The 27861-nt window shown below is 45.6% G+C and overlaps 1 protein-coding gene across 8 annotated transcripts in view; it reads left to right on the plus strand.

Annotated features, from left to right (window-relative positions):
• The first annotated feature begins 7396 nt into the window (after positions 1-7396).
• ITGB4 (integrin subunit beta 4) overlaps positions 7397-27861 on the plus strand; it is a 159313-nt gene continuing 138848 nt past the window's right edge. For 7 of the 8 annotated variants that reach the window (XM_033962470.1, XM_033962472.1, XM_033962473.1 and 4 more), the window contains exon 1: positions 8381-8464. In XM_033962470.1, coding sequence (XP_033818361.1) covers positions 8388-8464 — 77 coding nt within the window. In that variant the 5' untranslated portion in view covers positions 8381-8387. Of the gene's footprint in view, positions 7838-8380; positions 8465-27861 lie in introns of those variants that run through there. The other variant, XM_033962471.1, reaches the window with a different exon arrangement.

Here is a 27861-nt window from a genome sequence, read left to right on the forward strand (position 1 = left end):
CTTAGAGATAGGAAGAGATAATGGTTATTGTGGATGGGCCATGTGGCCTTTATCTGCCATCATGTTTCTATGGGCTAGATTCACTAAGCAAATCGATCCCTTTGTGACCTGATTTTCCTTCCACCTGATTCACTAACCTCTGTACCGATCCGATTCCAATCTGTGCTTGCAAATCAGGGGAAATGGCATACAAAGTAGGCAGGGATGCAATTCACTAAATAAAAATTTTGAACACTGCCTGGGCTGGACGATCAACAAGAAGTGACTGCTGGGGACCAGCCGTTCATGTCTTTTCCGACTGTCCTGCCAGCCCTGAAATAAACCTGCTCTCTGCCTCCCCCGATTCTCTCTGGCTCCCTGGCTCTCCTGCTCTCTGCTGCAACCTGCTCTCTGCCTCCCCCGACTCTCTGGCTCTCCTGCTCTCCGCCACGACCTGCTCTCTGCCTCCCCCAACTCCTGCTCTCTGCTACCCTTTCCTGCAGTGTGAGTCCGTGGTTTTAACCTACTTTAAACCCGTGGGTTAAAACCACAGGCTCACACTGCAGGGAAGGGCGGCAGAAAGCAGGTGAGTCTGGGCCAGTAAAAAAAAGTTTAAAAAAACAAAAAAAAAAACAGACAGCAAACACATGCGCAGACCATCTACAGGCAAAGTAGATGGTCTGCGCATGCGTCAGGATCGCTACCTAGCGATCTGAGTCAGCGGATGGGGAAGTGCCTCCAATCGCTCCCATTAGAATATTCTTGCTTCCTGAATCGATCGACCCTGCCCGGATCGGACATGATCGGGCAGGTTAGTGAATCAGTAAAGCAAATTTGGGGGCCCTTTAAGCATAGTGTGTGCTAATAGAATTAGCACACGGTAACTCCTCCGAAGGCATTAAATATAAAATGGGCTTCCTGGTATTTAGCACATACTAATTCCATTAGTATGTGCTGAGCTTTAGTAAGTTCCCTGCAATGAACTATAGCATTCTCTTACTAAATTGCAGTAATCGCTAGCATGTGCTTACCACAATTTAAAATTGTTTTTTGGGGATGCGCTCAGTCCTGCAGTGGATTTCAAAGCTGCACACTAAAAAAAATATTTTAACACTAGTGTTTAAGCCCATTACAAGTGAAGCCTCCTTCCCTCACATGTCCGCTATTTTCAGCCCCAGCTCCAGCTCCAAACCCATTTTGGTGACAGGTCAAAAGCGCGCGCCGACAAAGGCACGCCAAGACAACTGAGCGCAAGGTGGAAGCCCGCACCGAAGAAAACCAGTGTTTTAAGGAGCTCCGATGGGGTGTGTGGGGGGGGCTTTACTGAATACAGATCGTGCCGGCGTTTGGGGGGTTGTAACCCCCCACATTATACTGAAAACTTCACTTTTTCCCTAAAAAACAGGGAAAAAGTTAAGTTTCCAGTATAATGAGGGGGGTTACAACCCCCCAAACCCCCCACAATGCCGGCACGATCTGTATTCAGTAAAGTGGGGGGGGGTTCCCCATCAACACCCCCTGTCTGAGCCCCTTAAAACACTTTTTTCTTTGGTGCGGGCTTCCACCTTGCGCTCAGTTGTCTCAGCGCACCTTTGTCGGCGCGTGCTTTTGACTATGAACCTCTATTTTTACACCCCCCGCCCCCTTCTCCCATCTTTTCCCTTTCAGCCCCAGCCCCAGCCCCCTTTTCTCACCAGCAGCATTTTCCTCCCCCACCCCACTGCCCTGTGCAGCAGCACCTCTTCCCTGCTCCCCTTGTCCCTCTTCCCTGCTCCCTTGGTCCAGCAGCACCTCTTCCGTGCTCCCCCTGCCCTTCTTCCTTGCTCCCCCGGTCCAGCAGCACCTCTTCCCTGCTCCCCCGGTCCCTTTCCTTGCTCCCCCGGTCCAGCAGCACCTCTTCCCTGCTCCCCCTGTCCAGCACACCTCTTCCCTGCTCCCCTTGTCACTCTTCCCTGCTCCCCTGGTCCAGCAGCACCTTTTCCGTGCTCCCCAAGTCCAGCAGCATCTCTTCCCTGCTCCCCCGGTCCCTCTTCCCTGCTCCCCCGGTCCAGCAGCACCTCTTCCCTGCTCCCCCAATCCAACAGCACCTCTTCCCTGCTCCCCCGATCCAGCAGCTCTTCTTCCCTACTCCCCCTCACTGCCTTCCAAACTTTGTCCCACCCCCTGAAGCAAGCCTGCCTGCCTGCCATCCCCCTGTGCAGTAGAATCCTCTCCCCCCCCCCCACTACTATCGCTGCCGTGCAGCTGACCCCACTGACCCTCCCACCGCGAGACGACCGTCAAATCTCCCGGCTCCAGCAGCGGCCGTATCACACTAAAGAGGCTGCTTCGCGGCCTTCCCATACTCTGATTTCCTCTGCTGCGTCTCTGATGATGTCATGAGGGAACGTGCTACTGAGGTTGGAGAGCGGCCTGCGAGGTTCTTTAAAGCCGGCCACGATCGCAGGCTGCTCTGAAGAGGAGGATCATCAGTGGCGGGAGCTGTGTTCCCTGCCGAGGACGCAGGCAGAGAGAGAGCTTGCCTGCTTCCGGTTGGTGAGTGAGTGAAGGCGGGAGGAGGGGAGTGGCCAGAATGTTCCTTGCCGCCGGGTTCTAAAATGGAACACGGCCATGGATCACACACCACAGCGGCAAGGATCACGCTGTTTTAACAGTGCATGCACCGGTAAGCTTTTATTATATAGGATTATTGTGGAGGGGGTGTTTCTGTTGGCAGTTAGTAGGCATTACTGTTGGCACAGGATTACCTTGTGAGCTCTTACCACCTACAAAATAGGGGTCAGTAGGTTCCCTGTGGTAATTCCTTTTCATGGCTGCAGAGTAAGAACAATAATAGAAAAAAAATTAGAAGATTGGCTATTTCCTGGTTATGGTAAAAAATGGCTTTAGCATGCAGGACAAATCCACCAAAGGGTGTGCTAAGGCCACTTTTCACGACAGTTTAGTATCCCTGCTCAATGATCTTTCAGGCCTCTAGCATCTCCCTTCCTTTCCCCAAAGTTTGGTTAATTAACCTCAAAGAATCTTGATCACATAAATGCCTTCTGTCCCAGAAAGTTCCTTTCGAATCGGACTTCATACTTTTAAATATTAAATTTTGTTTCATGTATACTTACAATAATAGGGGCAGCTTCCAAGTACCTCCCTCCCCCCGCCGATAGGTGGGCTATGTAGAAATTGCCCATCTCCCCTGGGATAAAGTACATGCTGTTGGTTTTCTGAATTTTTTGGAGTTGGCGGGGCCTAGTGATTGGCTTTCCAGTTACTCTTTGCTGATCTGAGAAGCTGCTACTTTAGGCAATTGCCTGGGTGTGGAGCCAAGCAATCTGCTGCCTTTGGAACAGATGTTAATCCTGCCTACTAGCTAGTTTAAAGAAGAAAAAAAAATGACCTAATTATGCTTAGCTAATGGGGATAATATTACTAACTTAAGATAACATTGGGGGGACAGAACACAGATTCCAATTTGCAGTCTAGGAATTCTAATGGCTCATCACAAGTGCTATATATCTCCTTTTACAACATTTCAGGGAGAGTCGGACCCAGTGGATGTGAGAACTCTGCCTTTATGCTGTGTATAGATTTATTCAACATAGTACATAACTATAGTCATTCTCTGATTTTCATGGGTATTTCCTTAGTTTTCCTCCTGAATTCTGTTCTGCAAGCCTGGCACAGTATAAAGTGGATGGCAAAAACCCAAGGGAATGGTACAGTTTAGGGGGGTGAAGAACTTATGCGCACAACTGAAGAGCAGGACTTGGGTGCGATTGTGATGATCTTAAGGTAGCCAAACAGGTTGAAGAGGTGAAGCTAGAAGGATGCTAGGGTGCATAGGAAGAAGCATGGCTAGTAGGAAAAAGGAGGTATTGATGACTCTGTATAAGACTCTGGTGCGACCTCATTTAGAATATTGTGTACAATTCTGGAGGCCGCAACTTCAAAAAGATATAAAAAGGATGGAGTCGGTCCAGAGGAAGGCTACTAAAATAGTGGGTGGTCTTCGTCATTAGGCGTAAGGGGACAGACTTAAAACTCTCAATATGCATACTTTGGAGGAAACTCAAAGCTATATAGAGTAGGGCAATTATAATACTAAGTATTTTGTCCATCCTAGTATGATTCAAATGGATAAATAATGTTGTCTGGACACATGTAAGTTTTAATTTCTTCTTGCAAGTTCCAAAAAGACGCCTCAGCCCCACCACTCCACCGCTGTAATGATTTAAACCGCGGGAAGCATATTGTGGTGCTTCATCATTGGCTGTCTATTTGTAAACTAAGTTGTTCTTTTAAACTTTTTTTTTCTTTATATTTTTATGAAATAAATATTGTAAATAAACTTAATTTCTTCAAATTGTATTGTATACTTTAAAAGTGAAAAGTACTTATCTCAGCCAAAACCTGGGGAGTCAGACCCGACATGTTTCACACAACCGAGTGTTTTATCTCCCAAGGGTCTCCCAAGGCTGCCGCTGTCATCCGACTCCAATTTAATTATGAGAAAAGATCAGCGGCAGCCTTGGGAGACCCTTGATAAAACACTCGGTTGTGTGAAACATGTCGGGTCTGACTCCCCAGGTTTTGGCTGAGATAAGTACTTTTCACTTTTAAAGTATACAATACAATTTGAAGAAATGAAGTTTATTTACAATATTTATTTCATAAAAATATAAAGAAAAAAAGAAAAAAAAGTTTAAAAGAACAACTTAGTTTACAAATAGACAGCCAATGATGAAGCACCACAATATGCTTCCCGCGGTTTAAATCATTACAGCGGTGGAGTGGTGGGGCTGAGGCGTCTTTTTGGAACTTGCAAGAAGAAATTAAAACTTACATGTGTCCAGACAACATTATTACTTTGGAGGAAAGGCAGGAGAAGGTCGATATGATAGACGTTTAAATACAAAAAATTGTTATTAACCTAGTAGTGGAGATACCCCATGAAAGTACATTTATAATAAGTGGAGAAAAAGCCTCAACTTATCAACAATATACGGCCGGCAACCCAATGAGATGTTTAAATACCTATGTGATGTAAATACACATGAGTCAAATCTCTCATTTGGAAGGAAACTCTGGCATGAGAGAGCTAAGGTGATAGGTTCTGGAGTAATCTAAGGAAATACTTTTTTTTTTTTTTTTTACAGAAAGGGTGGTAGAGGCGTAGAACAGGATCCCAGAAGAGGTGGTGGAGACAGACTGTGTCTGACTTCAAGAAAGCTTGGGATAGACACCTGGGATCTCTTAAAGCAATGGTCTCAAACTCATGGCCCGGGGGCCACATGCAGCCTGCCAGATACTATTTTGAAGCCCTCGGTATGTTTATCATAATCACAAAAGTCAAATAAAACAGTTTCTTGATCATATGTCTCTTTAGCTATAAATGACAATACTGTATTATTATTAAGACTTAGCCAAAAGGAAAGATTTATTAATTATAAAGAGTTTTTACCTCATGCAAAATTGTCATTTCTATAATAAGACATTAACTATTTTTTTTTTTCTGAGGTCCTCCAAGTACCTACAAATCCAAAATGTGGCCCTGCAAAGGGTTTGAGTTTGAGACCCCTGGCTTAGAGAGAGGAAGAGCTCATGGTTACTGCCCTTGGGCAGACTGGATGGGCCATTTGGTTATGTAATATTTGCTGCTAATAAATGGTGTTGGTAGATTAGAATATCCAGAGAAAACCAAAAAAACTCTATGGAGTGACGATGTTCCTAAATGTCCATTTAGGAACATCGTCACTCCACAGAGTTTTTTTTTGGTTTTCTCTGGATTTTTTTCTTTGCGGATATTTTGGGGTCAATTCCTTTTGTTTTTTGCTGGTAGATTAGAATATGAAGGCAAAGGAACATCTGTTGATTTTTGTCTGTTAGGGGTCAGTGTTTCTGTTGACGAGTCTGCTAAGGCTAGGTTGTGGCAGTGAAGGGAGCAACCTCTACAAGACCAAAAAACCCCACTCCTATTATCCATTTCACAAGAGGCTGAGCATGATGGCCCTGGAAAGTGTTTTTCAGTAACTATTCTACAATCCCTGCAACAAAGAGCAAATACTGAGAGAGGCCTGCACTTGTATTCAGCAGAGCAGTGAGGTGACACTTTAGGAACTTTAATTACTTTTTTTTTTTTTTTCTGGGGCCTGATTTCAGCCATGATTTACGAACGACTGCTCAATCCAATCAGGACTCTTTCACAGAGGGAAAGTGGGCAAAGTCAAGTTTAAAAATGCAAATGCGGCTGGCGACTGTCTTTGTTCAGCAGATTTACACACTGCCGCGGAGAATACAAGATCAGCCCAGTCAGTTCTCCGGTTTCCAGCAGGGCCATACTGGGATTGAGTTGTGCCCCGTGTTGTGACTCTCTCGCTCACCCCTCCCCCACCTTGCCCACATCACCATTAGCCAGTGCGAGGCGATGGTGGGCTGGGAACATTTTTACACCCTGTACAGCCCTTACAACGCCTTCGGGAATATTACTCCCACTACCTGTCTGCCTGGCCACATGAAGTCCCTCCAAAGGAAGCTCAGTTGCACAGGTGGGGGGGGGGGGGAGGGAGGGAGGGGACAGCTTCCCTCCCCCCTTCTGCAAGACAGTTCAAGAAGAAACGAGAAAGGGGCTGAGAACCACGGAAAACAAATGCAATGTCACTTGTCCCACTGGCACTCCTGGGTGCTTTGGCAAGTCACTCTATCTCTTGCTACTTCAGGCCTCCATTTCGATTCTAATCTAAGCTCTTTGGAGCAGAGACTTTTCTACCTTTAACATGCTGCAATAATAGAACTATGTTGGACAAATCTTTTTATGAATTTAATTGTTATGAGTTTAATATGTATTATATTTTTGTATATTTGTATGATTCCTTCTATAAAACGTTATAAACTAAAAGAATGAAGGGAGGGAAGGGGAAGGGATCAAGGAAGGATATAGAAAGGAATGGGTTAGGTATATGGAAATATATTTTGGAGGAATGATAAAATATGTATGGAAATATTATTATTGTGAATTTGATTGTAATGAATATCTCATTGTATCATATTATTGTATATTTATTTGATTCCTTCGATAAAATGTTATAAACTAAAAATGCTGCAAGCTGCTTTGAGCTAGAGTCTAGAAAACATACAATTGCTATTCAACAGCAAAGCCTAAATCTACAGAAACGAGTTTGCCTCACTCATCAGATCCCTCTTTTTGAGAGAAAGGGGGTGGGTGAGGGGGGGGGATTTGTTTTGTTGAGCTGTCCCTGCCGTGAATGAGTCCTTGTTCCTGAAGAGCAGACAGGGCTGCGTCCTGTGGGTGCTGCCTTCCTCCTGGCCCTTTTCCTGTGGGTGTGACTGTTGAAAGGAGGAGGAGGAAGGGGCGGAGCCAGTGGGTTGTTTCTGCCTGTACAGGTGTGCATGACCTGAAGGAATGTCAGAGAATATTGCAGAGATCTGAGTCACCCAGGCTCCCCCTCCCCCTCGAGTTGGCATAAAACTACCCCCTTCTCCTCTTAAACTAGGAAGGCTTGTGACTGTTGTTGCTGTCACCCCCTCCCCCCCCCCCCTGGCTCGTCTGTCATTTACACAAACGCAGGAAGAAAGTGAGGGGGGGTGAAAAGGTCACATTTTAACCAAAGACCCTGAATGCAGATCAAGGGTACCTGCCTTGAACCTTCTGTTCAAAGAAGCCAGCGTCCTGCCGGAGGATTTGCAGTTGTAAGATTGGAACACCTTGGTGGTTTTGGGGGGTGGGCAAAGGACCATCCGAAGTTTCCCTTCTTGGCCATAGGAGGAGTTTTCTGGGCTTGGTGTGCGGGTGACAGGCTGGATCGTTCCTGAAGAGCTGGACTTTGGAGCCAACGGTAGTAACGAGGTTGGTAAATCTTTAAACTCTTCCATGCCTTTAGTGAAATTCTCTATAGTTTCAGCCACAGGGACGAGGGACAACTCGGCTAAGAAACCTGTTGCCTTAATTCTGTGTCCAAAAAAAAGAAACCAACAATCATTGGTTAACCTTTCCATAATTTGGCATTTAACTTTGGGCATTGCAACTGCGTGCTGGAACAGTCTTAAGCGATCCTCAGTTGTCACATACAGTGATCTGGTTCTTTAAAGCTTGCAAAGTGGTAATGAAAGACCTTGTTTATCTTTTAACCGGGGAAATCGTAGATCCAAATGCACTTACAGGTTCCGTGCAAGAGAACACTCCTTCCTGCACCACAAACATTACAAGGTGAAAAACTCATTCTGAGAGAGATCATTGTAAGAAAGGGAGATGTCATTTTTCATATAAGTTGTTTTGATAGCATGATGTATGTGGGGGGGGGGAGGGGAAGGTTGGTTTTACGATATGAAGCACGTATTATTTTTATTTTATACACTTTGGTACATGCCCTGGTGCATAAAGGCATGAGAGTAGGAGAATGAAGGATTGGGAAGTTGATGACAGAGGAATGTGGAAAAAGAGACATTGGAAACGCTGGCAAATAGGAGAAAAGAGGTGAGAACAAGCAAACGAGGGGGGGGTGGGGAGTGTAGGAAAAGGGAGAGGCTGCAGGCAGAAAGGGAGCGGCAGACAGGGGAGGTTTCAAGCTGTCGGGGTAGTGTTAAAGAGAATCAGAGAAAAAGACGAGTTTGTAGGCAGAGGATCCTGCCCAAGATTTTCTGATGCCTGGCTTAGGCCAACCTTCAGTCGTATCCTCCCCACCCACCCCTATAGGCTAGTATCTCTCCTTTTCTCCCCCTCCTCCACCTGTGTCTAGTATCTCTCCCTTCCTATACCTACCCCCCAGTGTCCAGCATTCTCCTTCCCTACCCCCCAAGAGTGTCCAGCATCTCTCCTTTCCTTCTCCTACCCCCAAGAGTGTCCAGCATTCCCCTTCCCTACCCTACCCCCAAGAATGTCCAATATCTCTCCTTCTCTACCACTTCCCCAAGAGTGTTCAGCATTCTCCTTTCCTACTTCACCCCCAAGAATGTCCAGCATCTCTCCTTCTCTACCACTTCCCCAAGAGTGTTCAGCATTCTCCTTCCCTAGTCCACCCCAAGAGTGTTCAGCATTCTCCTTCCCTACTTCACCCCCAAGAATGTCCAGCATCTCTCCTTCTCTACCACTTCCCCAAGAGTGTTCAGCATTCTCCTTCCCTACTCCACCCCAAGAGTGTCCAGCATCTCTCCTTCCCTACCTCTTTTCTTAAGAATGTTCAGCATTTCTCTTCCCCCTCCCCACAGGGTGTCTAGAATCTCTCTTTCACTATATCTTCACTCCTGTAACTGCCATGCCACCCTACCTCCATCCTCTGGCTGAAGCCAAGCCTGCATCAGAAATGCAGCATGGCACGGGGACTCTGAGCACCCATGTGCACTCAGGCTTAGTCATGCCCTACCCCCACTGATGCAAACTTCCTGTCAGAGAGGTGTGGGATGCAGACAGCCTACAGCATATATGTGTAGGTGCTCAAATGCCCACCACTGTTGTTTTCTGATAAGAATATGACATTAAAGTAAACGAATGACCTGTATTGTCCATCCAGTCTGCCCAATAAAATGGCCAGAGTTGTACCTGCTAGATATACTCCTCTATCCTTGTTTAAAGCGTGAAGGCCATTTTGCTGTACTTTAGAATCCATCTTCTTTCTACAGGAATCCTCTTTGCGTTTTTGAATTCCGTCAGTTTTTGTCTCCACTTTCTCCTCAGGGATGGTATTCCAGACATCCAGCTCTCAAAAAAAAAAGCCTTTATTTATTTATTTAAAAAATTTCCATACCATTTTAAACCAAGACGGTTTACAAAAATGTTACATATATAAAATTGTACAACAAATAAAACAAATGGACACTTAGTAACATAGTAGATGATTAAGAAGCTGTGGAACCACGGGGTGGGAGGGGATGTGCACAGATGGATCAAGCACTGGTTGTCGGGAAGACTGCAGAGGGTTGGAGTAAAGGGTCAATATTCTGACTGGCGGGGAGCCACGAGCGGTGTGCCACAGGGATCGGTGCTGAGGCCTTTACTCTTTAACATATTCATCAATGACCTGGAAAAGGAGGCAAAGTGTGAGGTTATAAAATTCGCAGACGATACCAAACTGTGCGGCAGAGTTAGGACCAGGGAGGAGTGTGAGGACCTGCAAAGGGACCTGGACAAGCTGGAAGACTGGGCAAACAAATGGCAAATGCGCTTCAACGTGGACAAATGCAAGGTCATGCATATAGGGAAAAAGAACCCGTTGTTCAGCTACAAATTAGGGGGGGTATTGTTGGGAGACAGCAGACTCGAGAGAGACTTGGGTGTGCTGGTGGATGCATCACTGAAGCCATCTGCACAGTGCGCAGCAGCCTCGAAAAAAGCCAACAGGATGCTGGGCATCATAAAGAAGGGCATAGCAACCAGAACACGGGAAGTCATCATGCCATTGTATCGAGCGATGGTACGTCCACATCTGGAGTACTGCGTTCAGTATTGGTCGCCGCACCTCAAGAAGGACATGGCGGTACTTGAGAGAGTCCAAAGGAGAGCAACGAAATTGGTAAGAGGGCTGGAACACTGCTCATACGCCGAGAGGCTGGATAGGCTGGGGCTCTTCTCTCTGGAGAAAAGGAGGCTCAGGGGAGATATGATAGAGACTTTCAAGATCATGAGGGGCATAGAGAAGGTGGATAGGGACAGATTCTTTAGACTGAAGGGGACAGCAAATACGAGGGGACATTCTGAGAAACTGAAGGGAGATAGGTTCAAAACAAATGCAAGGAAGTTTTTTTTCACCCAAAGGGTAGTGGACACTTGGAATGCGCTACCGGAGGAAGTGATCAGGCAGAATACGGTACAAGGATTCAAACAGGGATTGGATGGATTCCTGAGGGATAAAGGGATCGTGGGATACTGAGGGAGGAGCTGGGAGGTAACACAAGTATAGGAAGTTAATCAGGTAATGAGTATAAACTAACCTGGTCGTGCATGTGCAAGACCGGAGGGCTAGGACTTCGATAGGAAGGCAGGACTTAAATGGGAAACCAAGGTGGCAAGGGAGCCCCTTCTGATGATTCAGACAGGTCTTGACCTGTTTTGGGCCGCCGCGGGAGCGGACTGCTGGGCGGGATGGACCTGTGGTCTGACCCGGCGGAGGCACTGCTTATGTTCTTATGTTCTTATGGCAGATAAAGACCCGAATGGTCCAGTGTGCCCAACCTGATTTCATTTAAATTTTTTTAATTTTTTCTTCTTAGCTATTTCTGTGCAAGATTCCAAAGTTCTACCCGGTACTGTGCTTGGGTTCCAACTGAAAAAATCTCCATTAAAACCTACTCCAGCCCATCTAAACCCTCCCAGCTATTGAAGCCCTCTCCAGCCCATCCTCCCCCAAACGGCCATATACAGACACAGACCATGCAAGTCTGCCTTATTCAATATTTAATATTATTTTCTGATTCTAGATACTCTGTGTTCATCCCAAGCTTCTTTGAACTCTGTCACTGTTTTCCTCTCCACCACCTCTCTCGGGAGCGCATTCCAGGCATCCACCACCCTCTCCGTAAAGTAGAATTTCCTAACATTGCTCTTGAATCTATCTACCATCCCTCAACCTCAAATTATGTCTTCCGGTTTTACCATTTTCCTTTCTCTGGAATAGATTTTGTTCTATATTAATACCCTTCAAGTATTTGAACATCTGAATCATATCTCCTCTGTCCCTCCTTTCCTCTAGGGTATACATATTCAGGGCTTCCAGTCTATCCTCATACGTCTTTTGGCGCAAGCCTCCTATCATTTTCGTCGCCCTCCTCTGGACCGCTTCAAGTCTTCTTACGTCCTTCGCCAGATACGGTCTCCAAAACTGAACACAATACTCCAAGTGGGGCCTCAACAATGACCTGTACAGGGGCATCAACACCTTCTTCCTTCTACTGGCTACATCTCTCTTTATACAGCCCAGCATCCTTCTGGCAGCAGCCACTGCCTTGTCACACTGTTTTTTCGCCTTTAGATCGTCGGACACTATCACCCCAAGGTCCCTCTCTCTCCCCGTCTGTGCATATCAGCTTCTCTCCTCCCAGCACATATAGTTCCTTCCGATTATTAATCCCCAAATGCATTACTCTGCATTTCTTTGCATTGAATTTTAATTGCCAGGTATTAGACCATTCCTCTAACATTTTGCAGATCCTTTTTCATATTTTCCACTCCCTCTTCGGTGTCTACTCTGTTACAAATCTTGGTATCATCTGCAAAAAGGCACACTTTTCCTTCTAACCCTTCAGCAATGTCACTCACAAACACCGAACCCTGAGAGACTGCACTACTCACCTTTCCTTCCTCCGAGCGACTTCCATTAACCACCACCCTCTAGCGTCTGTCCGACAGCCAGTTTCTAACCCAGTTCACCACTTTGGGTCCTAACTTCAGCCCTTCAAGATTATCAAAACCTTCGGAAAATCAGCAAACAGGGAAAATCACTATGTAAAGAAATGCGTTTACAAACAATTGTGTTTTATGTAATTTTCTAAATGCGGCCTCTATCACTACATTTCCATATTTGCCCAACGAGGGCCTTCCACAATCTTACCCCTGCACAACAAAAAGGTCATTACGTTGGCTTCCGCGTATTTTCGATTAACAGTCGCCTTCAGCAGAGCAGAATTTTCAGAGCGCGATAATCTTTTTGATCGGCAACTGGCCATTTTGTTCTTAAAGAATTCAGGGATTGTACCGTATAAACACTGATCACAAATCATCACTGCTTTATACTGAATTCTAAATGCAACCAGTGTAACTGTCAAAGATAAGGTGTAATATGTTCGTATCTCGACGTTGCCTTTATAAACCTGGTGGCTGCATTTTGTACTACTTGCAGTGCCTTGCATCTGGTTTTGCTTCTATGTCTCCCACCCTGCTACCTCAATTCATGCCTTCTAGTTCTACCACTTCCCCATCTTTAATTTTTATATTAACTTCTTAAATATTTAACCCCCCCCCCCTTTTATGAAGCTACATTAGGCTGTTGTTTTTATCATTGGCCACGGCGGTATTAGCTCCAATGCTCATAGGAATTCTATGAGTGTCAGAGCTAATACCGCCACGGCCGCCAATAAAAAATTCTAATGTGTCTTCATAAAAGGGGGCCTAAATGTCGTTATCGAGTGCATCTCAACAGCGCAGAAGTTTACGCTTATTATTTAATCCACATGCCTGCATTTAGGACCAATAGGGACATAAGAACATAAGAATAGCCTTACTGGGTCAGACCAGTGGTCCATCAAGCCCAGTAGCCCGTTCTCACGGTGGCCAATCCAAGTCACTAGTACCTGGCCAAAACCCAAGGTGTAGCAATATTCCATGGTACTGATCCAGGGCAAGCAGTGGCTTCCCTCTTGTCTTTCTCAATAACAGAATGGACTTTTCTTCCAGGAACTTGTCCAAACCTTTCTTTAAACCAGCTACGCTATCCGCTCTTACCACATCCTCTGGCAACGCGTTCCAGAGCTTAACTATTCTCCGAGACCCCCCTGAAGAAGATTATAGTGTCAAAACACGGACCGTGTTGGGTCCACATGTTCTCAGAGGTTCAGGCCCTAGACATTTTTATGTGGATTATCTATTTGTTTTAATAAAGCCTTCATCTTGGACATCAACTTTCCACAATTCTTTTGTTCTATTGTTCTATGTATCATATTGTATTCAAGTCTTCAAGTCTCTTCTCTTATGTCTTTTGGCACAAATCCCGTGCCATTTTTGTTGCCTTTCTCTGAAACACTTCAAGGGTTTTTAGACTTTAGGCAAGTCACGTAACCCCTGGTCTAAGGTATTGAGCCCTTCAGGGACAGAAAAATTCCCTGCTTTACCTGGATGTGCACCACTTCAGTGGTGTAGTAAGGGGGGGGGGGACGGACCACCCCCAGGCACCGTCATCACGGGGGGTGCCCCCCATGTACTTCTTTAAATGTTGGCCGGTGCAAGCAACATCCTTCCACTTGCTGCTCAGGCTGGCATCGGCTCCCTTTTGACATCACTTCTTGGTCACGGGACCAAGACGTGACACCATAAGGGCGCCTATGCGGGTGGAAGACGCTGCTCGTGCAATAAACATTTGAAGAGGTATGCAGAGGGCGGGGAGGGGGGACGCTCAAGTGGCGGTGAAGAGTGCGGGATGCCCAAACAGCAAGGAAGAGTGGGGGGGGGCACATGGCGCAGCAATGCTGGTTGCCAACCTCCCTCGCTATACCAGTGCACCCCTTTGATAGCTTTCCGATTTGCAGGGAATATATAAGAAATGAATTAAAAGTAAGTCAGTCTTTTTATGCTCTTAGCAAGATGTGGCCTGCAAAATTCAACACAGTATTCTACCACTGCGCTACCAATCAGCAGCGTGCTGAATGTGAAGATGCTCTTTCAATTCCCACGGGCTTCTTCGCATTCGGCGACTGCTAACTGGTAGCACTACTTTGTAAAAGGATCCCTAAGGGCTCCTTTTACTAAGGTGCGTCAGGGCCTTAGCATGTGGAATAGCGCGCGCCAAATTGCCCCGCGCACTAGACCTTAACGCCAGCATCGAGCTGGTGTTATTCTAGAATCGTACAGCACGGTAATTTTGTGCGTGCGCCAAAAACGCTAGCGCACCTTAGTAAAAAGGAGGCCTACGTGTGCTCTCAATGACGACTTGCACAAGGTTATTATCGCCTCCTTTTTCCCCTGCTGGTTTTGCCGGTTGGACTTTTTCATATGTATTTTTATGTTGTTATGGTTTTATTGTGAAAGGCCGTATAATAAATCATTTTCAGAACATCAGCATCCACAGGTTTTTGTGTGTTTTTTGTTGTTGGATTGATTCTTCTGTGGATTTTGGGGTCTTCTTTTTTTCTTTTGTTGGTTTGCCTCTTTCTATGCAGCCGAACATCTTTCTGGCTTTGGCCGCTGCTCTGTCACACTGTTTTTGACACCTTGAGATCCTCGGACACTATCGCACCAAGGTCCCTCCCACAGTCTGTGCGCTTCTGTGGTCTAACGTTTTATAACTGGAATTGAATGCTAATGTTTGGGCCTCACTTCTCACGTTCTCCATTCTGTTGCAAATCTAATCTACATTTCTCCCTCCGTATTCGCTGTGATAAGGGATTAACAGAACCGCAAATACTGAAAAACCGTGAATAACTTTTTTATATGTTATTCGCTGTTTTCTGTTAAAAACCATCGTGAATATGGTGAAACCGTGAATAACATGGTGGGAGACCTGGCCTGTTTCTGAAGGAGAGGCAAAACACGGTGAACAAAATGCTGGGAATCGGTGATTTTCTCTGTAAACGCTTGGAATCAGCGATTTCTCTATGCAAGCTGATGTAATTTGGGGGGAGAAGCCAGCAAGCTAAAAACTGTGAATAATCGAAACCGCGAATATGGAGGGAGAAGTGTAGTCTAATCTGGTCTTTATGAGTTGCGTTATATCTTCAAGGCAATTTACAGTATTTTGAATGACTGAATTAAAATACTACTTTATAGTATTTTGAGGAGGTCAGAATTATGGTTTGGAATATCGAGAATAGAATGGAGGTTCTTAGATTGTATTGGTATAGTGTTTGAGTAGGGTGAGAGATTTAGTGGTATTAGTTATTTTGAGTTAATTGTCTACGGTGTGTACGCTTTCAAAGAAGAGTTTTTAAATTTTTTTCAGAATCTGATGTTTTGTCATGAGGTTGTTCCAGGTCTTGGTCTTGGTCTTCACTTCACCTGCAAAAAGGCAAACTTTTCCATCAGCGATGTCGCTCACAATTGTGATACAGAATGAACGTAGATGATCACCATCAGACTGGCACAGCAGTAAAAAGACAAAAAAAAAAAAAAAAAATAGGGCCTGGAGCATAGATGAGAGTGAGAGAAAGGGAAGGGAGAGGCTAGATGCTGTAGCAGATTGAGCAATGGGGAAGGGAGGGGAGCTCTCTGGCATGAGTGAGAAAGGTAGCCTACAGGCAGACAAAGCCGTGAAAACTAGGAAGGAAGGGGATAGGTCAGCTCCCGTGACAAGAGAAGACAGAAATGGGATCTAAATGCAGGGAGGAAAAGGAGTGCCTGGAAGAGGCATGTAAAAGCAAAGAAACCAGAGAAGCAGCAGACCGAGAGGGAAAGAGAAGAAGACAGCAGACAGCCACAGCAACAGAAGAAAACGATTCTGTTCTAGTATATTCCACGTGATTTATAGCCTGCACCAATCTCAGCACTATATCACAATTCCTAAAATCGTATAGCTTATTAAGAATAGGGTTACCAGATGTCTGGATTTCCCTGGAGCTAGGGCGGGGCTGGGGTGGAACGGGGCAGGATGTGTGGAACTGGGTGGGGCTGAGGGCAGGTCAAGGGGGGGGGGGGTCTGGATTTTACTTTTGTAAAATCTGGCAACCCTAATTAAGAACATATAAACAGAGAACTGACGGCAGCCATTCACGCAGCAACGCGGGACAAGGCAGGAGCGCGAAAAGCTCGCGCCTGCCTTTTACCCGTTCTGACGCTACTGCAGCTAGTTCGGGAGTCAGCCGGAGGGAAGGGCAGGACTGTTGGAGGAACTAAAATAAGGTATGGGGAGGCCCTGCCTGCCTGCCGCCTCAGGGTGGGGGGGAGTTGAGAAGTACAGGAGGAAGGAAATTAAGCTTTACATGGGGAGGGAAAGAGACGGAGCAAAGAAATGCTGAAGGAAGAGGGAGCATAGGGACAGGGACATGGAATAATGCTGGAAAGGGGAGGAATAAAGATACAGAGATATGATACTTTATGGAAGGGGAGGAAATAGTACACATGGATAGTGAAGAAGAGAAGAAAGATTGTGCACATTGGGGGTCCTGCCTGCCTCCTTGCCTCGGGGTGGGGAGCCCTGCCGGCCACTAGGTCTGCCTGCTTGTCACTAGGCCGGCCTGCCTGCCATGTGACTTATGGCTTCCCCGGCTCTCATCCCATTGCCCTAAGCATTGGGCTCCTCCATTCCCCCAAGCCTGTTGAGAATGTCCTTTATGACCAAACCTACCTAACTTGCTGTCCTGAGCTGGCACGCTTCATTTGCATACAGGGCTCAGATCCTGTTTAGTTATTCTGAGGGCACCTCCAAACTATGGCTTAACTCACTCCTCAGCACCCCCCTACCCCCTCCCACCAGTCAAACTTTCAGGATATCCACAACAAATATACATAGACTGATTTTATTTATTCAATTTTCTATACCGTTCTCCCAGGGGAGCTCAGAAAAGTTTACATGCATTTATTCAGGTAGTCAAGCAGTTTTCCCTGTCTGTCCTGGTGGGCTCACAGTCTATCTAATGTACCTGGGGCAATGAGACTGGAGTCGGTGCAAAGAATGGCCACCCGGATGGTCTCGGGACTCAAGGATCTACCATACGAAAAACGGCTTGACAAATTACAGCTATACTCGCTCGAGGAGCGCAGAGAGAGGGGGGACATGATCGAGACGTTCAAGTATCTCACGGGCCGCATCGAGGCGGAGGAAGATATCTTCTTTTTCAAGGGTCCCACGACAACAAGAGGGCATCCGTTGAAAATCAGGGGCGGGAAACTACGAGGTGACACCAGGAAATTCTTTTTCACTGAAAGAGTGGTTGATCGCTGGAATAGTCTTCCACTACAGGTGATTGAGGCCAGCAGCGTGCCTGATTTTAAGGCCAAATGGGATCGGCACATGGGATCTCTTCACAGGGCAAAGGTAGGGGAGGGACATTAAGGTGGGCAGACTAGATGGGCCGTGGGCCCTTATCTGCCGTCTATTTCTATGTTTCTATGTTTCAATGGGGGGGATTAAGTGACTTGCCCAGGGTCACATGGAGCAGCGTGGGTTTGAACCCACAACCTCAGGGTGCCGAGGCTGTAGCCACACTCTCCCCCCATACAATGGAACCAGCACATGCAAATGTATTGGGTTACCAGACGACTGGGAAAACCCGGACATGCCCTCTTTTTTGGGCTCCCGGACGGGCTTGTCAAAACCCGGCATTTGCCCAGATTTTGGAAAGCCCTCATGAACTCCAGCCACATATGGAGGATCTCCGAGCATGCGCAGATGATGTCACACACATCTGCTCATGCTCCAGGCCCTCCAGACGCAACCGGAGACCATTGCAGAAGAGAGGAGGCTTGCTGGGGGCAGGGCTGGAGGCAGACCTGGGAGGGGCTAGAGACAGAACTGGGCAGGGCTAGAGGTGGAATGGGGCGGGGTTATGTGTCCAGGGTTTTCCTTTGTAAAATATGATAACCCTACAAATGTATGCCAGTACTTTATTTGGCTGCTGAAACTAAACCAAGTTCCTTAAAGCATCTTGCAGCACTCAGTGTCCCTGAAGAAAACAAAATAATTAACAGCTGCCAAAACACCCAAAGCCTGAACGCTACATCCGAGTGGCCCAGAAGAACACATCATTCACACTTGCACTAAGAAGTAGAAATTGGGGTAAAGCAAATTGGCATTGGTAATGGCAGCGTGTTTCCAAAACCCTGGCCCAGTCTAGACTACTATTTATTCATTTAATTCATTCTCTATCCCATTTTCTCCAAAGAGCTCAGAACGGGTTACAGGTTAAACATACATAATATTAGGGTTACCAGATTTTCCCCAAGGAAAATCCGGACCCATGGCCATGCCTCCAGGCCCGCCCAGTTCAGCCCCGTTCCCCCTGTGTCATGACCCGTTCCACCCACCCCCAGCACCGCCCCCCAGACAGCATCTGCGCGGATGCAACGCAATGATGTCACGCTCACATGCTTGTGACATCACCGCGTTGCGTTTGCGCATGCGCGGATGCCCCTTCCCAACGCAATTTTGACGGGAAGCTGTGCCAGGTTTTGAAAAGCCATCCGGACCCCCAGACATGTCCGGGGAAATCCGGATGTCGGGTAACCCTACATAATATACAGTTAACAGGTTACGATTTGCACTAGATTTGCCATAATTACTGTACTAGCCTTCTGCAATTTGCCTTGAAGCCTGGTTCTGATTGGGTTTCTTTTCCTTCACTTTCCTTCCCTAAGGCTCTGGGTCTGGGCTGCTCAGTGCAGTATATTAGGCCTGTCAGAGAAAGCTACGGGGGTGGGGGGTGGGGGGCCTTCCTATCACCCAGTGGCCTGGGACAACTCACTCCATAAAGCATGAAGGGCATGAGGTGCCCGAGGGAGAAAAGCGTCAACTGCAGTGAATTATCTCAGCTCTCCTGGGATGTCGGCAAAACAAAGGACGGCTTTGTCCCCTTCCTGCAAACCGGACAGTTCTCACCCAACAGAGAAAAGTTTTTAATCTTACAAAGAAACTCTTTTATGGCTGAAATGTAACTGAAGAAAACACTTCCACACCTCCACCCACTTCACATGCTGATGGGTGTTTCTCTCTTTTCTTTATAGTGTTTTCATGCCCCCCACCACTATCTCACTCGTCTCCTGTAGTGTGCCATGAGATGTGAACAGTCCTATTTGCAGAGGAGTTCTGAGGCCATGCAGAAAATACCACACCATACCGTACAGTTTTTTATATTCTGCACGCAGTTTACAATAAGATTCTTAAACCGTTAAATATGTGTAGCCCTGGCGTCCTGCCTGCCCACACCAAGTGCCAGCTCTTCAGGGACCAGAGACCATTAAAAGTTAAAATCAGACTCAATCACTGTCATAGTCGCTCGCAATTCCTCCAGAGCTTGGCCTAGGCTAGACGATTCCAGTAGGCCGGAGGAAATACAGTTCCTGGTGCTTCAATCACTCACTCAGTCTCTCCTGTCCCTCGGGACGAAGAACAGGCAGGAACCAAGAGGTAACAAATTAATTGAACCGTTTATTAACTTGCTTGAAGGCAGAAACAATCAACTATGTTCATATCCACAGGTGTCAGTCATGAGGTTCAAATAGTTTCATCTTTCACAAATATCTCTTATCTATCCCAACTCACTAGCCAGTAGAGAGTCCCCATCTTTTATTCAGACTTGACAGGGGAAATTAGGATCAACCAAGCCTGAGTGGCATAGCCTCCTTTTGCTTTCCTTATCTAAACCAGTGATGTCTGTCCCCCTCCTGGGTATGACAGGAGTCTCCTTCAGCATACAGGACTCCATTATTACAAAAAGCACATTGGCTACCAGTGGGACATCGAATTTTATACAAGTTATCTTTACTCACCTTTAAATCTTTATCATCCAAAACTCCATCATTCATTTATAAAGTTCTAATTCCATACACTTCTCAAAAAACCTTACGATCCAATCAGCAACTTTTATTAGTTGTTCCCTCTCTCAAAATCATAAATACCAGAAGACAGTATATTTTCTCAGTTACAGCACCACAAACATGGAATTCTCTCCCACTTTATTTAAGGGAGGAGAAAAACCTCGACAAATTTAAAAGCCAACTTAAAAGTTTTCTTTTTATAGACGCTTTTAATCCTTAATTGAATTGCTATTTACTCTGTACAACTCCCTTTTACTTCAGTCAGCTACATATTTATTTTGTTTTCCCATCCATTCTGTGTATTTACCCTTATTTACCCCTTCTTTCCTATTATAAATTGTATTTCTTCCCCCTCTTTCCCAATGTTTCCTGTCCAGATTTGTCTGGTTTGTTTTAAATTGATTTTAATATTTTATTATATTATTGTTAATTTTTATTATGTATTTTCTGTAAATGTAAATCGCTTAGTAGTTACGATAGGCGATTAATCAAATATTGAATAAACCTTGAAACCTTGAATACAGGACTTTGGCAGGAGTAAAGGCAGCACCACTCTGTCCACTCCCTGAAATCAGTTTGGGAGCCTCCCTTGGTACACAGGCTCTGGAGGGAGCTTGGGATCACCCAAAAGCCAGGATTGTGCTCTGCACTCCCCCCCTCCCACTAGGAAAAGGGGGCCTCTTACTCCTCCCACATGTCTTGTCTAGTCATAGACAAAGTTCAGTGACCACCTGACAAATCCACCGCCACTTTTACAGCAGAGGCATTTTTTCAAGGGGGGGGGGGTTTCACATACAGACAGTGGTTGATAGGATTATTGAGAGAAGAGGTATATCTTTAGCATTTTCCTGAAGTAGTAATGTGAGTTTTATTTAGGGTTACCATATTTAGAGCTGTAAAATCCCGGACGCATGGCCCCTTCCTGTTCCGCCCCCCAGCCCTGTCTTGTTCCACTTCCAACCCTGCCCTACCCCCGCCTCCAGCCCTGCCCCGTTCCATTCCCAGCCTCGCCTCTTCTTTCCCGACTTCTAGGCTGCTTCTGGAGGGCTTCCGATGCGTTTGACGTCATCCATGCATGCTCAGAGGCTCTCCAGACACAGCCAGAGCTTGGGACTTCCCAAAACCCAGACAAACCAGGAACCCAGACAGTCCTTTAAAATGAGGACATGTCCGGGTTTTCCTGGGCATCTGGTAACCCTAGTTGTATTGACATAAACACAGTGGCAGACTATTCCAAACTTTAGGGCCTTGAAATTCAAAAGTAGATTCGTGTAACTTTTTCTGGTGGACATGCAATGGAGAAAGAAAGGTCAGCTTCCAACACTGTGTCGATCTTGAGCTATAAAAGGAACTCGTGACTGTAATTTTGGAGATTAGTCCATTAGAGTTTTCTCCGTATGTTGCTTCTATGAACCATACAACAACTTAAATTGAATTCTCTTTTTTATGGGTAGCCAATGCCTTAGCAGTGATCTAACCCTGCCAAATTGTCTTAGTTGAAAAATCAGTAATCATCCTGCAATGACATATAGTAACATAGTAAATGATGGCAGATAAAGACCTGAAGGTCCATCCAGTCTGCCATTAGTTATACTCATCGAATAGAATAGAATGCTAGGTATAATCAAGAAGGGTATTACAACCAGGACGAAAGAGGTCATCCTGCCGTTGTATCGGGCGATGGTGCGTCCGCATTTGGAGTACAGCGTCCAATATTGGTCGCCGTACCTTAAGAAGGACATGGCGTTACTCGAGAGAGTCCAGAGGAGAGTGACACTTCTGATAAAAGGGATGGAAAACCTTTTATACGCTGAGAGATTGGAGAAACTGGGTCTCTTTTCCCTGGAGAAGAGGAGACTTAGAGGGGATATGATAGAGACTTACAAGATCATGAAGGGCATAGAGAGAGTAGAGAGGGACAGAAAGAGAGACAGAAATAGAGATAGATAGATAGAGAAAGATTGGAGAAACTGGGTCTCTTTTCCCTGGAGAAGAGGAGACTTAGAGGGGATATGATAGAGACTTACAAGAACATCAAGGGCATAGAGAGAGTAGAGAGGGACAGATTCTTCAAACTTTCAAAAAATAAAAGAACAAGAGGGCATTCGGAAAAGTTGAAAGGGGACAGATTCAAAACAAATGCTAGGAAGTTCTTCTTTACCCAATGTGTGGTGGACACCTGGAATGCGCTTCCAGAAGATTTAATAGGACAGAGTACGGTACTGGAGTTTAAGAAAGCATTGGACAATTTCCTGCTGAAAAAGGGGATAGAAGGGTATAGATAGAGGATTACTACACAGGTCCTGGACCTGTTGGGCCACCGCGTGAGCGGGCTGCTGGGCACGATGGACCTCAGGTCTGACCCAGCGGAGGCATTGCTTATGTTCTTATATTAAATTAACTTGTCTCTTCTTTGGTATTTCTGGGTCGTAGACAATAAAGTCCACCTGGTAGGTTCCAAATGCTGAAGTTGCCATCCAAGCTTACTCCAGCATGTCCAACTATCCTGTTTGCAGGATATCTACCATAAAGTCTAACCAGTAACATCCTCATGTTCCAAGTTAGTGGAGTTTCCATTGATGCCCTCGCCAGCCCATCCTACATCAAATCACCAAATATGGGACATAGACCGTGCAAGTCTGTCCAGTACTGGCCATAGTTCTTTAATTTACATCCTTCATTTTCTAATTAGAGATCCTCTATGTTTATCCCATGCTTTTTTTTAAATTCCATCACCATTTTCCTCTCCACCACTTCCCTCAGGATGGCTTTCCAGGCATGTACCACCCCCTCTGTGAAAAAGAATTTCCTAACATTGCTCCTGAGTCTTCCTTCCCACAACCTCAAATTATGTCCTCTAGTTTTACCAGTGCTAGAAGATTCAGAAATCTGGGGTTCAGTGTTTCTGAGAGTGGATATAAGGACACCAGTAGAATAGCCAGGACTGATGTTCTTTGGTGAGCAAAGAGTTAACATGGGTACGCATTGGCACTTTGGATGATGATGCATCTTCAATGTCTCTTCTCTTTGGTCTGTTCTGCTAACACTGACTGGGTGGGCTAGATTCTAAAGTGAGGGGGGGGGCACGGACCACCTGTATTGTACTGCTGAAGGACAAGCTATCAGCCATGTAGGGACCCTGCAAATTTTCAAGTTATGTATTTGTCTACAATGGAGGTAGCACGCTTATTCATTAGGGGCGTCCTGAAAACCTGACCTAGAATAGACATGGAATTAATCGAAGACATAGAGACCATCACTCTGCATGGTGACACAGTACTGTTGGGGGACTTCAATATGCCTGACGCAGATTGGAACAAACTTTCCGCTACGACCAGCGGCAGCAGAAGGCTACTAACCTGTATAAGGGGAGCACAACTCAAACAGATGGTATCAAGAAAGGTTTCACTAGATCAAACACATCCACAAAGGTCCTCAACTTTAAGGGCACTAACTTCGAAAACATGGGAGATTTCGTCTATCGGACGCTGCAAAACCAGGCCGCAACAGATAATGTAGAGGTAATGTGGTCAGCTCTGAAATCTACCCTACACGAAGCAGCCAACCTCTATATAAAAACAGTAAGTAAATGGCAGAGGAATAATAAACCTCAGTGGTTCTCTGCGGAGATCTCGGACCTCGTAAAAAAGAAGAAAAGAGCATTTATCTCCTACAAACAATCAGAAAAACTAGAAGCTAAAGAAGACTATCTGGCCAAGTCTAGAGCTGTCAAAACAGCAGTCAGAGAGGCCAAACTCTAGATGGAAGAGAATCTAGCAAAGAACATTAAAAAGGGGGATAAATCCATCTTCAGGTATATTAGTGACAGAAAAAGAAACACAGATGGGATAGTGCGCCTTAGGAAATCAGACGGGAACTATGTAGATTTGGACTCTGATAAAGCCGAACTACTAAATGAATACTTCTGCTCAGTCTTTACCTGCAAGGCGCCGGGATCCGATCCTCAGTTGCAGACAAGGGAAAGCTCGGAAGACCCGTTTCAAAATTTTGAGTTTACGTCCAGCAGCGTCTACTATGAACTATCAAGACTCAAAGTGAACAAAGCCATGGGACCAGACAAACTACATCCCAGGGTGCTTAGGGAGTTGAGAGATGTCCTGGCAGAACCATTATCCGTGCTCTTCAATCTTTCCCTATGTACAGGAAGAGTCCCTTTGGACTGGAAAACAGTCATTCCACTCCACAAAAAGGGTTGCAGGACGGAGGCTGCAAATTACAGACCGGTAAGTCTCACATCAATAGTGAGTAAACTTACGGAAACGCTAATCAATCACAAATTAGATACGATCCTGAAAGATGAGAATCTACAAGATCCCCATCAACCTGGATTCACAAAGGGAAGGTTCTGCCAATCCAATCTAATCAGTTTCTTTGACTGGGTAACGAAAAAGCTGGATATGGGAGAGTCCCTGGACGTCATGTACTTGAACTTCAGTAAGGCTTTTGATAGTGTCCCACACCACAGGTTATTGAGCAAGGTGAGTTTGTTGGGATTGGGAGAAACATTGACTGCATCGGTTAAAGACTGGCTCAGAGGTAGACTTCAAAGGGTGATGGTAAATGGTACTCTCTCCGAAACGTTGGAAGTGGTCAGTGGAGTGCCGCAGGGCTTGGTCTTGGGTCCGATCCTATTTAATATCTTTGTAAGGGACCTGGCTCAGGGGCTTCGAGGTAAAATTACATTATTCACCGATGACGCTAAACTATGTAACATAGTAGGCAAAAGCACAGTGCCCGACAGTATGGTGTAAGGTCATGCACCTTGGCAGCAGAAATCCATGCAGAACTTACACCCTAAATGGTGAGACCTTAGCAAAAACTGCAGAACGGGACTTAGGAATGATCATTAGTGAAGATATGAAGACTGCCAATCAAGTGGAGAAAGCTTCATCCAAGGCTAGACAAATGATGGGTTGTATCCGAAGAAGTTTTATCAGCCAGAAGCCCGAAGTTATAATGCCGTTGTACAGATCCATGGTGAGACCTCATCTGGAATATTGTGTACAATTCTGGAGGCCACATTATCAAAAAGATGTGCCGAGAGTTGAGTCGGTTCAGCGAATGGCCACCAGGATGGTCTCAGGACTCAAGGATCTTCCATATGAGGAACGGCTAGGTGAGTTACAGCTATACTTACTCGAGGAACGCAGAGAGAGGAGAGACATGATTGAGATGTTCAAATATGTCACGGGCCGTATTGAGGTAGAAGAAGATATCTTTTTCCTTAAAGGACCTTCGGCAACAAGAGGGCACCAGTTGAAAATCAGGGGTGGGAGATTTCATAGCGAAACCAGGAAGTATTTCTTCACCGAAAGGGTGGTTGATCATTGGAATGATCTTCCACTGCAGGTAATTGAGGCCAGCAGCATGCTAGATTTTAAGAAAAAATGGGATAAGCATGTGGGACCACTTCAAGGAAGAACTTAAGGGTGAGGGTCATTAGAGTGGGCAGACTTGATGGGCTGTGGCCCTTTGCTGCCGTTATATTCTATGTTTCTATTTGCAACCCTGAAGGACTGGGCACGTAGACCACTGGTGTAGAGACTGGTAGGTGTTGGGTCAATGTCTCTTCAATATTCTTATGTTATTCCAAACATTTCCTTTTTCTTTGAGGGTTTATTTTTTTAATCAATAACTCTGTACGTGGCCAATGATCTTTGGCATGAAGCGATCTCGATCATTCCAGTGGCGACTCCCTAATGATCTTTTGGGTGCAGACATTTCTCTCCACTCCTACTGTAGTAAAAAAGCCGAATGATAAACATGGGGCTTCTGAGACCCATGCGCACCTCCAAGTCCTTGCTGGTCATGCTCCCTCTGATACATACTTTAGCGTCACAGGGGCCGTGACCGGCAAGGCCTTGGAGGTAAGCATGGGTTTCAGAGGCCCTGTGTTTATCATTCGGCTTAATGCTGCTTCAGGGCTGCGATGAGATAATGGTTGGCAGCCGTGGGGGGGGGCAGCAGCGGCTGATCCTTTACCTCAGGTAGCAGGTTACCTTGAGCCGCTTCTGCTCATTACAATTACTGTAACACTATTTATGCCAGGACCCCCGTTGGGGGGAGGTGGTGGGGACCCCCCCCCCCATTACAGCGGAAACTGTAATTTTTCCCTAAAAAATAGGGAAAAGTTTGTTTCCTGTATAATGGGGGGGAGGTTTCCCCCCAACACCCCCCAACAACGAGAGCGCCAACAGTTCTAAGTAAAGTGGTGGGGTTCCCCACCTACACACACCCTGGGAGCACTTTAAAATAGTGTTTTAATCCAGCGCGCTGATGTCCTGCGTGCAATTGTCTGCCCGGCCTTGTCCGCGCACGATTGTCTCGCGCAGTGTAGCCTATGTACCGATCACTAACCATTCCATATGTACCAACATGTCTGATGGCTCGGTGGGAAAAGATCCAAAATTCAGCTTTCTTTTTTCTCACCTCTGCTCTATAGAATAACGTACCCCTTTGCTTATGGTCCGAATCATCACTGGCACAATTTAGGTTGAACCTTTAAACATAGTATTTGGTGGCAATTTTTGAAATGAAGCTGCCTCCAGTGTAGGTAGATGGAGATAGTAAACATTTCCATCTCGTGAGTGAATGTGTTACTTTACTGGAGCTCTTTTCTCAAATTTAATTTTATTGTTGACAAGTCTAGACTTGCCATGTGAATGAGGCAGTATATGAAATGTTAATAATTAAACAATATTAGCTTTGGAAGATTCACATCCAAGTTTCAAGTTTCTTATTGATTTGATATCCTGCCTATCATAAAGTCTAAGCAAAATATAGTTAAAATTATATGATAAAACGGGGGGGTTTAAAAACAGAGACAAACACAAGCAACAAAAAATAGTAATGTGATACAAAATGGGTGGAGGGAATACGTTTACATTGGTTTTGGTTTTTAAAAAAAAAATCTTTATTGATTTTCAAACTTTGACAGTGCAATACAATTAATTGAACATAAAATACTGCATAAAACGCATATTAACTACACAAGTAATACATAAAACAATCATTTTCTCCCATCCTCCTCTCAATTATTAATACAATAAGACATATGATGTGATGACAATATTATAATTAAGTACCGTATTTGCCGGCGTATAAGACGACTGGGCATATAAGACGACCCCCCAACTTTTACAGTTAAAATATAGAGTTTGTTATATACTCGCCATATAAGACTACCCCTTCTTCCGCACACCTTCTGCACAACAAATAAAACTTAAAAGAACATCAGAATTTATTTCAACAATTTTAATTAATTCACTAAAGCTGAATAGAACAATAAACCCATGGGAGCTGCCATGCTATTTGTTTTCTAAACTGTTAACCAAACTGAAACTGTCAATGATAGAAGGAAGATAACACATAGAGGGAGAGAGCAAGTGCCGGGCAAGTCCCTAGCAAGTTTGCTGGCATGACAGTTTCCCTTTAAAAGCCTTCAAAAGCCTCCTGTTCGCCCCCGCAACTTCCTTAAATGCTAGACTCCACACACGGCCGCATGTGCGAGAGACGTAGTAAAGAGAAAAGGGGTGGGGCCAGAGCGCCGCTGCTTCCCGCTGCGCAGGATGAAGGAGCTGGCACCCTTGTCACACTGATGTCCCGCCATGGCCCCGCTGATGTCCCGGCAGGTTTACTAGTACCGTAAGCACCGTAAGGAGGTAAGGAAGGAGATGTTAGGG

Source organism: Geotrypetes seraphini, chromosome 10 (assembly GCF_902459505.1).
Source record: "Geotrypetes seraphini chromosome 10, aGeoSer1.1, whole genome shotgun sequence".
Classification (NCBI taxonomy): domain Eukaryota; kingdom Metazoa; phylum Chordata; class Amphibia; order Gymnophiona; family Dermophiidae; genus Geotrypetes; species Geotrypetes seraphini.